This window comes from Sapajus apella, unplaced genomic scaffold, assembly GCF_009761245.1.
Source record: "Sapajus apella isolate SASKATOON/1434 unplaced genomic scaffold, GSC_monkey_1.0 scaffold54, whole genome shotgun sequence".
Lineage (NCBI taxonomy): Eukaryota > Metazoa > Chordata > Mammalia > Primates > Cebidae > Sapajus > Sapajus apella.
The window spans coordinates 4,884,271-4,896,804 of record NW_022436994.1 but is presented as its reverse complement, the minus strand read 5'-3'; the positions used below and the strand labels follow the sequence as shown (position 1 = coordinate 4,896,804).

Here is a 12,534-nt window from a genome sequence, read left to right as displayed (position 1 = left end):
TTGTTTGGTTCCATTTTGATTTGGGGCGGGGGGAACATGAATGTTCAACATGAACACAGCCAGGAGAGCCCCAGGAGAAAGCTGATCATCCTGGAATATGGTTGCACTTCATCCTGAAGAGTATCCTTCAAAATGTTTTTTTATAAGAATGAAAAATTTGATGCAACACAAATATCTTAGGTATTATTTATATAGATTGAGACACATTATAGAAAATCATGCAGTACTATTTTTTCAAAGAATATTTAGATAGTGGGAAACACTTGTAATAAAATGATAAGGAAAGCACCATACGGATAATCTGTATGTATTGTATTACAGCTAGTGCTCGACTTATGACCACGGTCGGGACCGCGGACCGGTCGTAACACGATTTGGTCGTAAGTTGAGTAGCCTATATGTACCGTTGAAATGGTGCACGCGGAGATGGTAGTGCTGCCGGAAGCTGGTCCGCACTGTCGTACACCCAGCTGGGCAACGTTTGCGCTGCCAGACGTGGAGCAGTCGTGGCTAGCGATTGTGGTCGTAAAGTCGAATGGCCATAAGTTGCATAGGTGGTAAGTTGATATACAGGTATTGACCTGTATTTCAATTTTGTTTGTAAACATACATTCACATGTAGATACTGAAATAACAGGGAATATGACAAGAAAGCTCCTATGTCCTTTCATTTTTATGGTAAATGTCCAGTGTCTAGGTAGAAAAGGGACAATCTTTTTTTTTTTTGAGACAGGGTCGCACTCTGTCACCCAAACTGGAGTGCAGTGGCGCGATCTCAGCTCACCTCAACTTCCACCTCCCAGGTTCAAATGATTCTCCTGCCGCAGCCTCCCGAGTACCTGAGATTATAGGCACGTGCCACCACGCCCAGCTAATTTTTATATTTTTAGTAGAGATAGGGTTTCACCATGTTGGCCAGGCTGGTCTTGAACTTCTGACCTCCAATGATCCACCTGCCTCGGCTTCCCAAGTTGCTGGGATTACAGGCCTGAGCCACTGCACTCGGCCCATAATCATTGTTTAGAGTGGAATAGTAGAATCAAGATTGCCATCGAAGACAATAAATTGTCAGTGTGGACAACTGAAACGATGTGGAGAACTGCAGAAAAAACTTCCCAAAAATATAGAAGAGAAGATGACAAAAAAGAGAAATATCAAAAGAAAGAGAGAAATCATGGAAGAGATACCCAATCTGTGGAAAACTGAAGTCCCTGAAAAAGAGTGGCATATCCCACAATAACTAACACACAGTAGAAGAAAAATCTCCACATTGCACAGAGCTGAGTGGTGGGTCAGCAGGGCTCAGCAAATGCTAGGGAGGGCCACATGACAGCAACAGGCTGGGCGTGGTGGCGAGAGCCTGTAATCCCAGCTACTCGGGAGGCTGAGGCAGGAGAATCGCTTGAACCCGGGAGGGAGAGGTTGCAGTGAGCTGAGATTGTCCCACTACACTACAGCCTGGGTGACAAGAGCGAGACTCCGTCTTGAAAAAAAATGGGCGTAACAAATGGAAAAGTAGATCTTGGCTCATGTATGAAACTGAAAGAAAATGAAAGTCAGCCACCAGCATCCAAGCCTCTTGTAAAGGGGGAGACCATGCATGCCCTTGCCTGGAATCAAAACCCTGGCCTCTGCAGGCACACAGCTGTCCCGCTAGGTCCCTGATTACTGCCACCCTCTGTCTCTGGCCACTCAGATTCTGCTTTTTGTAGGTGAGTGTGGTGAAGACAACCCTGGAGAATCAGGACTGATGTTCCAGAGGCTGGAAAGCCGGCTGGCCTTCACCAAGGCAAACGCAGTCAGCAGTGCATCGGCTGTGGACCGTATGCAGCAGCCCCCTCCCCTTGCAGGAAGGGCACCTGTGACAGCCTATCTTTGCTGTGATCTTGGTCAAGGAGGCTTCTCCAGCTGCATACCCACTGACAAGAAGAAAACTGTGCTGGGAATGAAGCACGCTGCTTTTGCTGAGTCATTGTTGCTGTTGAGTAGACGGGTACAGTTCACAGCAACATACTGACGCTTTACTTACCACATAGCTGACGTTTTCTTTCCCTTCCCTCCCACCCTCCCGCCCTCCCTCCCTCCTTCCCTCCTCTCTCTCTTTCTCTTTTTCTCTCTTTCTCTCTTTCCAGGCTAGAGTGTAATCACTGTAACCTCCGTCTCCTAGGTTGAAGCAATTCTCTGCCTCAGCCTCCCAAGTAGCTGGGATTACAGGTGCCCACCACCACACCCGGATAATTTTTGTATTTTTAGTGGAGACAGGGTTTCACTATGTTGGCCAGGCTGGTCTTAGACTCTGGACCTCAGGTGATCCGCCCACCTTGGCCTCCCAAAGTGCTGGGATTACAGCCGTGAGCCACCATGTCTGACCTGACATTTCATTTTCATCACCTCCCTATTTGATATCACTTGTATCTGATGGAAATTGAGATAACCAAAGAATTCAAGGGAGGAGCACTTGGAGGGAGAGCTCTGAGCCTGGCCACAGGGCTTGTGGGTCACGGAGAAGGCTGCCATCAGTCCCCCAGTCCCGGCACGTGGTCTGTTCAGGGTTCTCTTCATCAGCCGGGTGAATTACAGTTCATTTTTTTTGGCCCAGATTCTAGGAATAGGCATTATAAGCAAGTTCCCTCCATGACTCTGAAGCACACAGGATGTGGTAGTCAGATTAATGCAGAACCAGAGATTCAGGTTTTGGTCCCCAGAATCTGTGATTATTTCCCTTACAGGGAAAAGGTGATTTTGCTGATGTGATTAAATTGAGAGCCTTGACTCGGGAGATTATCTCAGATTGTCTGGATGGACTCAATCCGATGACATGTGTCCTTAAAAGGGGAAACCGGCCGGGCGCAGTGGCTCACACCTGTAATCCCAGCACTTTGGGAGGCCGAGGGTGGATCACAAGGTAATGAGATCGAGACCATCCTGGCCAACATGGTGAAACCCCGTGTCTATTAAAAAATATAAAAATTAGCTGGGTGTGGTGGTGCGTGCCTGCAGTCCCAGCTACTCGGGAGGCTAAGGCAGGAGAATTGCTTAAACCCAGGAGGCGGAGGTTGCGGTGAGCCGAGATTGTGCCATTGCACTCCAGCCTGGCGCCAAGCACCAGGCAACAAGCAAGACTCTGTCTCAAAAAAAAAAAAAAAAAATGGAAACCCACTTTCTTAACTTATTTGTGGTCAGAGGGAGATGTGGCCATGAAGGTGTGAGAGGAAAATAAATCTCGGGACCCCAAAATCACTAAGCCAAAGGGGAAAGTCAAGCTGGGAACTGCTTAGGCCAAACCTGTCTCCCATTCTATTCCTAAAAGAGATAGCTACTAAGATAAAAAGCTGCATGCCTCCCTCACAAGGAATTTCCTTTTGAACGAAGGACAGAAAGTCACAGAACTCAAAGTTACCCCTCTGCCCACTGACATAGCTGCACATCCGATTGCCTCCTTTGGAAATGCTAATCAGAAACTCAAAACAATGCAGTAGATTGTCTCTTATGAACCTTTGACCTGAAATCCCCCACCCTGCTTCAAGTTGTCCTGCCTTTCCAGACCAAATGTACATCTTACATCTGTTGATGGATGTCTCGTGTCTCCCTCAAATGTATAAAACCAAGCTGTGCCCAACCACCTGGGGCGCACGTCGTCAGGATCTCCCAAGACCATGTCACAGGCAAGCATCCTTAACTTTGCAAAATAGACTTTCTAAGTTGATTGAGACCTATCTCAGATATTTGGGATTTACAAAAGAAAGGTCAGAAGGATGGGACACTGCTGGCTTTGAAAACAGACATGGGGATGTGGGCCAAGGAATTTCGGAAGCCTCTAGAAGTCAGAAGAAGCAAGGAAACAGATTCACCCTAGGCCTCCAAGGTGTCAACTTTGGTTTTAGCTCAGTAAGAACCAGGTCAGACTTCCAACATACGGAACTGTAAGGTAATCGATTTGTCTTGTTTTGAGCCACTAACATTTGTCACAACATCGACAGAAACGAATACTGGGGCACGTAAAATTCGCAATCCCGTTGTGCAGTCTTAGGACTGGAAGTGGTGACACTTGCCTGCTAGTTTCATGTGGCCACACCGGCCATATGCTTTGCACGAATGTGCTCTCCAATCTGTGCCTCACTGTTCCCACCCACTGAATGGGCCTTCACCAATTCTCAGAGCCTTGTGGAAGACAATACCTGAAGAGGAAGCCTCTTTTTCCCAAAGTTAACAGCGCTTTTCTAATGAGACTATCATCTCCTTGACCCAAGAAAAATGATTAAGGGAGCGTTCTGGGTTTAATATGGTTCATATTCCATACTAGGAAGTTGTTTTTTTTTTTTTTTTAATGCATCAAGTCCCAAGTCATCCCAGTGCCATTTGTCCTGGAACCCCAGGGGGATAGAAATCCCATCATGATTGTCATTTGTCTATCTTGCTTCCTGGTGTAAACTCTGACACGCAGTCACTCTCAACAGACACACATTACATGAAGAGAATGAATTCAATTGGTGCATAGAAGCAGCAGCATCTTTAAGTAAATGACTGGTTCAAAGACAAATAGCATTTCTAGCCTCTGAAGACTGGTCACAGCTGCCGCCCGTGCTGTCCTCAGAGGAAGAGGACACAGGCTCAGAGCCTGTGAGGCTCTGAGCCACACAGATATGGGGTCTGTAACTTACCAGCTGGGAGCCAGCGGGCAAGCTACCTAATGTTCTGAGCCCCAGTTTCCTCCCCTGTAAAAAGGGGTATTAAAATGTTTCTTCACTTGTAAAAAGGGGTATTAAAATTCATAGTGTTACTATGAGAATTAAATGAGCTAATGCCTGGAAAATGCTTAGGCACAGTGGCCGGCGATGGGAATCCCACACAAACGTTAGTTGCTGTAGTTATTTTCAGGTACCCGCTGTGTGATAGCCGCTATTCTACCTGCCATAGCTACGGGCCTGGGGAACTGAGTGCCCTGCCCTGGGGAAGTGAGTGAAAGACAGTACTGGGATCCTAATCCACATCCTGCCAATCCCAAGACCAGTGTCTTCCCAGGAGCTCGGTTTTGTTTATTCAGGAGAAATCTGAGGACCTCACAAGAAGCATGAGCGCCTCTTTTCCCACCTGCAGCTGCAGTCCTGTGCAGAGCCCATGCATCCCCAAAGTGGCCCTCCTGTATCCCACCTTACCTGGATCACTCCTCCCCCTTCTCCGGCTTTCCCAGCCAAAAAGGCCTCTGGCAGCTCCAGCATCTGCCCGAGCCAGTCCATCATCACGGTCTCCAGCTCTGTACATGCTGGGCTTGCGGCCTGTGGTGGGGAGAGGGAAGGGATTCACCAAGGGCCAGGCATTGCAGAATTTGGGGAGCAGCAGTAACAAGGAGACTTAACCTTCCACTAAAGCCCAGATGAAAATCACCCACCTCAGAAATGATTCAAAGGCCTGAAGTATGTTTGACCTAGACTCATGCAAGGAGAGTGGCTGGGAGGGAACACATGGGCTACCATAATGAACCTTACTCCACTGAGCCCCCCTGCATGGACATTGAGGCCTTGCTAGTATATTCATTTGTTCATTTATAGAAGGGTCCAGAAAGCCCACTGGTGGACTCTCCTCCATAGTCACAAATGAAGGGAATGAGGAGGTGGGTGATGGGCAGCTGTGACCCTCTGGGCATCCTGAGAAGTCATTGATATTCTCTTTTAAGCTCCCAGTGACTTTCCTCTGTCAAGTCTCCCCTCTCTGCACACGCTGGTCTTGGGCCCCACCCAATGGTGGATTGAGCCTCCACCTTCATAAAGGTCTCCAACATAAGGGGTCCAAGGCGGGGCTCCGAGGTGCTCTTGTGCCTAGATATGCATCCTGATGCGTTGCTAGTATGAGCTAAGTGAGAAGAGTGCCTTCTCCCTTCTGGTCAGCCCCTCCTGCTGGGTTCTACCCGAGCCTGGCCAAACCCAGTTCTACCAGTAGCCTCTGCGCTCTGCTAGGGACCAGGTATCAGGCAACGCAGCCTGAGAGACGGCAAGGCTCCCCCTTCAAGGCCCGAGGGAAATCAAATTGTCCTAGAATGAGCAGATAGAGATGGATGCCAACTACCCCTGCAGGGAAAGAATGGGTTTGGGCCAGCAGAGCTAAATGAAACTGCTACAATATCCAGTGAAAGAAAATGCTCTTTAGGAGAGAGTGTGCTCAGCTCAGGCCACACTGCGGGGGCCCAGGCCAGCCCTGCCCTGCGGAGAGGAGGCCCCGGTGCCCGGCAGAGAGCATCACAGATACTGGCTGGAGCCAGTGATGGGTTTTTCAGCCCTGCCTGTGGGGCCTATGATGCCCGATCTGGTGCTCCAGCCCAAAGAAGAGCAAGCGCCAGGCTGGTGAAGTGGAGGTGGCTCAGCTGGCCCTTCGGCTCAGTGCTGTGAATTCATAATTGACAGCTCCTTTTACGCATCACAGCATGCCACATAGACTGATGCCCACGAGTCTACCTGGCTCCAAGCCACAGACAAGGTAAATGCTCTGGATCCCAAAGGCCAAGGACAACCCCTGGCCTTTGAAGAACTCCCCAGGGTGCAGCAGCCCTTGGACCCTGACCATCAGCAGGCAGCTCTACCTCCAAGCTGTCTGCATTTGGGAGGAAGGCATCTTTCCTGTAAGGATGTGCCTGGAGCAGAGAGCCACGGGCAGAGCCAGCCCTGCCTGCCGTTCTTCAGAGCAGGGACCTTTCTAGGCATTTTACTTCCAGATAGGGCGGGACTGGTGGTGTGCAGGCAGGAGCTAGGTCCATTTCCAGAGACCCCCTGCTCCAAGGGTCTCAGCGCATCTGATGGGCTGGTTGGGGCCTCTCCCCAGGCAGCATCCCTGGTTGAGAACAGATGGAATGAGACAGGGGCAGTAGTGGTTTTCAAGCTTTGGAGGATATAGAAATTCTCTGAGCTGCTTGGGGAAATGCATATTCCCAGTTTCAGGCTGCAGAAACTCTGGGCCCCAGACTGTGATGGTAGTTCATCCCAAGTGCTTCCAACACACCCTGTGCAGAAGACATTCTCTGTTCTGAATCCCTGCTTTCTCAGAGGCACCCCCTCTGATCTTAATCGTTTCTCCTCTCTGCAACAGTGGCTCATCTGCCCACAGATGGCACTGCCGTCTGCTCAGGTCCCATGTGCATAGGTACCATGTACCCACCCCAGGATCCCGCCACAGGTGGGACCCTGTCTCCAGATGCACCCAGACACTCACCCAGGAGAAGCCGATGCAGCCGATGGCCCCACACAGCATGTCTGCAAGCATGGCCGGGTACGAGCTGGCCGTGGGGAAGTAGGCGAAGAAGTAGGGGCTGTGCCAGTGTGTTACCTGCATGGGAGGATGGAACAGCTACTCAGGAGCGAGGAAAGCCAGGCCTCAAGAGAGTGAGGGACCCAGGTACCCCCATGGCCCCCAGTCGCCAGGCGCAGCCAGACCCAGAGTTGGGTCAGTGCAGTTCCCCAAATGTCAGCCATCCCTGTACCTTCCTCCATTACTTTGGAGCATTTACACATCACCTTACCGACCCCACTCCAAATCAGCTCCTCCTTTTTGATACTGGAACATACTTGCTAGCTCAGAAGGAAATGTTATGTCTCCAAAATAAAGTGGAAAATCCTTATCATTTTCCATAAAAATGTAGCCTCAAAAAAACCACACTGTGCTTCAAATTCTTGCTCCCGTGCTCTCATCAGTGGAGGTGCTGCCCCAAGGCTGATCGCTGCGCGCCAAAAGCTTAGTTTTCCTAAAACTACTCTAAAAAAATAAGCTCTCCATTTAAAGAAAAAGAGCCTGATTTTTGAGGTTTCTTCAGTCAAGCCACAAACACGCATCTGGTCTTCCCACTGCCCCTGGCTCTTCTAGAGGAGCTGTTCCCTCCAGCCAAGCAGCTCCATCAGCCCCCAGACATCTCGCCTCTGCTGTCCTTCAGCCTGGCCACTGTCCCTTGCCATTTGTTCTGGCTGGGGGCATCCTGCCATTCTGCAGCACATAAGGTGCACACCTGCCATGTCCTGGACAAGGCACAGAGGAAAAGCTCATGTGGGTTGGGAGGGGACCCATAAGGGACAGTGACAGCTCCATGTGGCACACTTGGGGACAGAGGGTTTCAGGATCCAGGAGGCGCACACCTAGGCAGGAGCCTCTCTGGGCTGGGAAGGTCTCCATGGTAACAAGGGGCCAGCTTCAAACATCTCAGAGGCTGAAAGGATGATCCGGAGAGGACAGAGGAGTGGGTATAGCCTAGTCTTTGCATCTTTAAATTTGTTTCTGCCAATGTAGTGCCTGCCGTGAAGGAACAGAATAAAGCCCTCAGGACAACCCTCAGCCCCTGTGCAGGGAGAAGGTATAGAGACTGCCATTCAGACCCCTCTCGGGCTGTGACCACGCACTGCTTTCCAAGAGACGTTGTCCTGTTCCCCATCATCCCTTGCTGGTGCTCCATGTCCATCTTGCCTGTGGGAATTGCATGGTGCTACCTGGACTGCAAGTTCGGCAGGGACTCTGATTTGCTGGGCTGCTCTAGACAACTGACTCCACCTCTCTGTGCGCGGTCATCCCCTCAGATAAAATGAAAGCACATGCTCTGGTGCTTCCTCCAGGCCTGGCTCAGAATCCCAGGGGCTGAGGATATGCTCTGTCCAGCTTGGCTGCTCTGCTTTGAATGTGAGTGTCTGCACACCATTCGTGTAGAAATCCTAACCCCCAAAGTGATGGCATCAGGAGACGGTGTCTTTGAGAGGTGATTAGGGCATGTGGGTGGGGTCCCCTTAATAAGATTAGTGCCCCCCACAATGGGATTAGTGCCCTCATAAGAAGATGCAGAGAGCTGGCTACCTCTCGGTTTTGTGAGTGCACACGGGAAGGCGGCTGTCTGTAAACCAGGGAGCAAGCCCTCACCTGCACCTAATACCTTGATCTCAGACTTCCAGTCTCTAGAACTGTGAGACATCAATGTTGTTTAAGCCTCCCAGTCTACGTCATTTGTTAAAGCAGTCCAAGCTAAGATATTATCATTTACACGTTCTGGGAAGAGATCCAAACATTTCTTTCTCAATAGCATTCATCATTAAGTACATGTTGTCTAAGATGTAGCACGAGCGATCCCCTGATTGTGAAGGCAACTGACTGAGAAAGCTCACCAAGAAGTAGGAGTGTTCTTTATTTAATAACCACAGCCACCCCAGGTCTGCCAGGGCTGGGGGAGTGGTGGAGAGAGGGCGCTAGCACAGTCTAGGCTTGGGAGCTCAGGTGCGGGACGTCGGTGGTGAGGCTGAGAGGTCCAGAGGAGCTGCCTAGGCTGTGATGCCTTCAGCACTGAAGGTCCGGGCCCACGGCATTGTTAGGGGCTAAAAACATGCTTAAATTTCTTTTACAATCAAGAGGAAAAAGAAGTGAACTTTCAGGTTAAAGAAAAAAAAAATTATGTTAATGTATGCGTCTTTATGCCAATGCATTTGTAAAGCATAATTTTCCCTATTTCTAGGGAGGAAGGAGCCAATGAAGACAAAGCTCCCAGGGCCCAGGAGAGTAAGAGCAACCAGGCGCTGGCTTGCCCCTCAGCACCTGGAGACCCTGTGTGCCTTTGTCTCCCTCCCCTCCCTGTGGCCCCTGGGCTGTAAAAGGACAGATGTGTGCTCCTTTGCTTCACTCTCCGCTGACATTCACAGCAACATTTGAGATGGCTGGGCCTGCACTTGCTCTGCTCACGGCCTGAGCGCTCACCTGGTTTCCTGCAATCACAGCAGCTGGCGGGTTGCAGCTCCCACCCGGGGGCCCTGCCCAAGGCCTGTGCGTTTCTCAGCTCAGCTCCACACAGTGAATACCCCCACAGAAGGAAGCAGAGGACTTCAAATCCTCCCCCGAGTCTCCTGCACTCCCCACTGCCTGACATTTAACCACACCTCTCCTGAAGGGTTTTATGCTGAACAGCTTAGTGTATTCGCAGAATTTCTAGCAAGAACCTGAATCCCGTCTTTTGCTCAAAATACAGATGCCAAGAGAGAATCCCCTGGAAGAGGAAATGGGAGCAGTGTGGTAAGAGAAACTGGTCCCTGAGGTCCAGGGCCTGCCACCCAGCCCCACCCCATGATCAGAGGCCTGTGACCTTGGCCGACCTTATGCCTTCTCAGGGCCTTGACATTCTGAGTGAATTGAATGAGTGGGTCCTGATGGTCCCACTTCTATGAAAATCACATGTCGTTGCTCATGGGCCTTACAACCGCAGCAATCAGCCAGCGTAGCCCATGGAGATTTTCCCTGCCTGGGCTCTGCACATTGTTACATGGAAGGGCAGGTTTGGCCACCCTCATAAACATTCCTGATCTGGAAACTGGCCGGGCGGCAACTCCCTGGACCCCTGACCAGGCCAGAGCCACATTAACCAACAGGCATTTAGGTGAACTCCTTGGCAGGGAAAATCTACTGTGGAAGCATAGAGCTGAAGGGAAGTTTCTCTGAGCTCCAGCCCTGCTGCCCTGTGAGTGAGTATCGGAGACGGCAGCCAGTCCCGTTTATTTCTGCCCTCTGTGTGCTCCAGGCCTACTGGCTTCAGAGAAAGAGGGCTTCCTTGGTGGGCAATGCCACGCTGCCCACTCTCAAACTAAATAAAGCCTCCCTTCCACATATGCTAGTTACCTTTTGCTAAACACGAGCATGGTGGAAGTGTGCTTCATTTGGGGCAAATGACTTACTTGAAAGCAGCCACCAGGGGCTCGCTTCCTGATGTGTATGAGGACACACTGTATGTACTGGGTGTCTCCGAGCAGGGAATGCATCTCAGGGCACTTGGAGGAAAGAGCCTCACTGCCTTTGGGTTGGAATCCAGCTTCATCATTTACTAGCTGTGTGACCTGAGGTGGACCACCTAACCTCTCTGAGCCTCCATTTCCTCAGTTATAAAATAGAAATGACAAAACTTTCTCTCCAACCTGACTGTCATGAGGATTCCTTGAAACAACACATGTGAATTGCTCAGAGCCCAGTAGGTGCAATGTGAGTGCTAGCCCTCCTGTTTTCTGACCTCAGGGGCACACTTACCCCTGGCATGATTATCTTCTCAATGTCGTTGATGATGTCCTCAAACGTGTCTGGCTCCTGGGGGGCAGCAGCAGGGATCAGCGGCCGCAGGTAGCCAGGCTCCACGTCCGGGTAGACCTGACGTCCCTCAATGCCTTCCAGGTAGTTGGCCACATAATCCACCATCTCCTTCCCTCTCCTTCGGAATTCACTTGCATTCATGGTTCCTGGGCTCTGTCAGAGGTGAAAACTGCAAACAGAGAGAAAATGATTCACTAAGTAAACTTTGCAAACTCTTGAACTGGAGGGCGGGGATTCCAAGCAAGCCGTGGGTAGGGGCACCTGGGCAGTGACCACATACCCTGCAGACCACTTGGATCCCAAGTAAGGGAGCTTTCCCTCCATCTCTGAAGGAGGTAGAAATCAAACTGGATTTGGGACTATGGCAAAAGCTGCGTCTCCTCTTTACTAGCTATTCGACTGGTCTCTTTATTTCATTTTCTGCGTTAGTGAAATAGACCAGAAGCACACATTTATTTTCTTTCTTTCTTTTCTTTTCTTTCCTTTTTTTTTTTTTTTTTTCAAAGTCTCACTCCGTTGCCCAGGCTGGAGTGCAGTGGCGCTATCTTGGCTCAGTGCTGCAACCTCTGCCTCCCAGGTTTAAGCGATTTTCGTGCCTCAGCCTCCTGAGTAGCTAGGATTACAGGCACCCACCACCATGCCTGAATAATTTTTGTATTTATTTTTAATAGAGACAGGGTTTCACCATGTTGGCCAGGCTGGTCTCAAACTCCTGACCTCAGGTGGTCCACCTGCCTCAGCCTCCCAAAGTGCTGGGATTACAGGTGTGAGCCACCACACCTGGCCTATTTTCATCATCTATTCCAACTTTAATGAAAACACTGGTCCAAGTCCTGCCTCTGCCCCTTACCTGCCTTTGAAAGAGACAAACTTGCCCTTTAGAGCCCCTCCTCATCTGGGAAATGAAGACAGTGATGCTGTCCTCTCAGGAAGGCATGAAGGCACAATCACACAATATACCCAAGCGTCAGCTCAGAGCCTGGAGCAGTGCACCCCCTCGAAGTTAGTCTTCTTCCCTCCTCTTGATTCCGCCACAGATGGAGCTGCACCTTTATGCCCCATCTGCTTTTCAAAACGAATGCTCTCCTCCCTCCTAGCCTAAGTCGTATGCAGGCAATTCTCCTTATTGCTGATAGCTGCATTCTATCTACAGCAGTTGCCATGAACTCTGAATCAGTGAATACTGAACCTTTCTTCTAGGGGAAATACTACTTCCTGAAGAGTGATCCCAACATTTTTGTCAACAAATCAATACAGAAACTTTTCATGTGTTTTTAAAAGACACCGTAGTTAGCATATATCGATTCATTAACATCGGACTCGCAGCCAACAGCACCATCACTCTCGATTGGGGAAGCTTCTCTAACATGTCTGTTTTCTCCATAAGGCACGTCTTGTGCATACGATGGCTAGGCAGCACTTCCGCACCACATTTGGTGGTCATTTTAAACA

At 50.0% G+C, this 12,534-nt stretch overlaps 1 protein-coding gene across 3 annotated transcripts in view; it reads right to left on the bottom strand.

Moving 5' to 3' along the window:
- The window catches only part of DDC (dopa decarboxylase), a 103,999-nt gene that overhangs the window by 67,377 nt on the left and 24,088 nt on the right, over positions 1-12,534 (bottom strand). For 2 of the 3 annotated variants that reach the window (XM_032244211.1, XM_032244209.1), the window contains exons 2-4: positions 11,023-11,251; positions 7,201-7,314; positions 5,157-5,276 (exon numbers count right to left, since the gene is read on the bottom strand). In XM_032244211.1, coding sequence (XP_032100102.1) covers positions 5,157-5,276; positions 7,201-7,314; positions 11,023-11,223 — 435 coding nt within the window. In that variant the 5' untranslated portion in view covers positions 11,224-11,251. Of the gene's footprint in view, positions 1-5,156; positions 5,277-7,200; positions 7,315-11,022; positions 11,253-12,534 lie in introns of all 3 variants that reach the window. The other variant, XM_032244210.1, reaches the window with a different exon arrangement.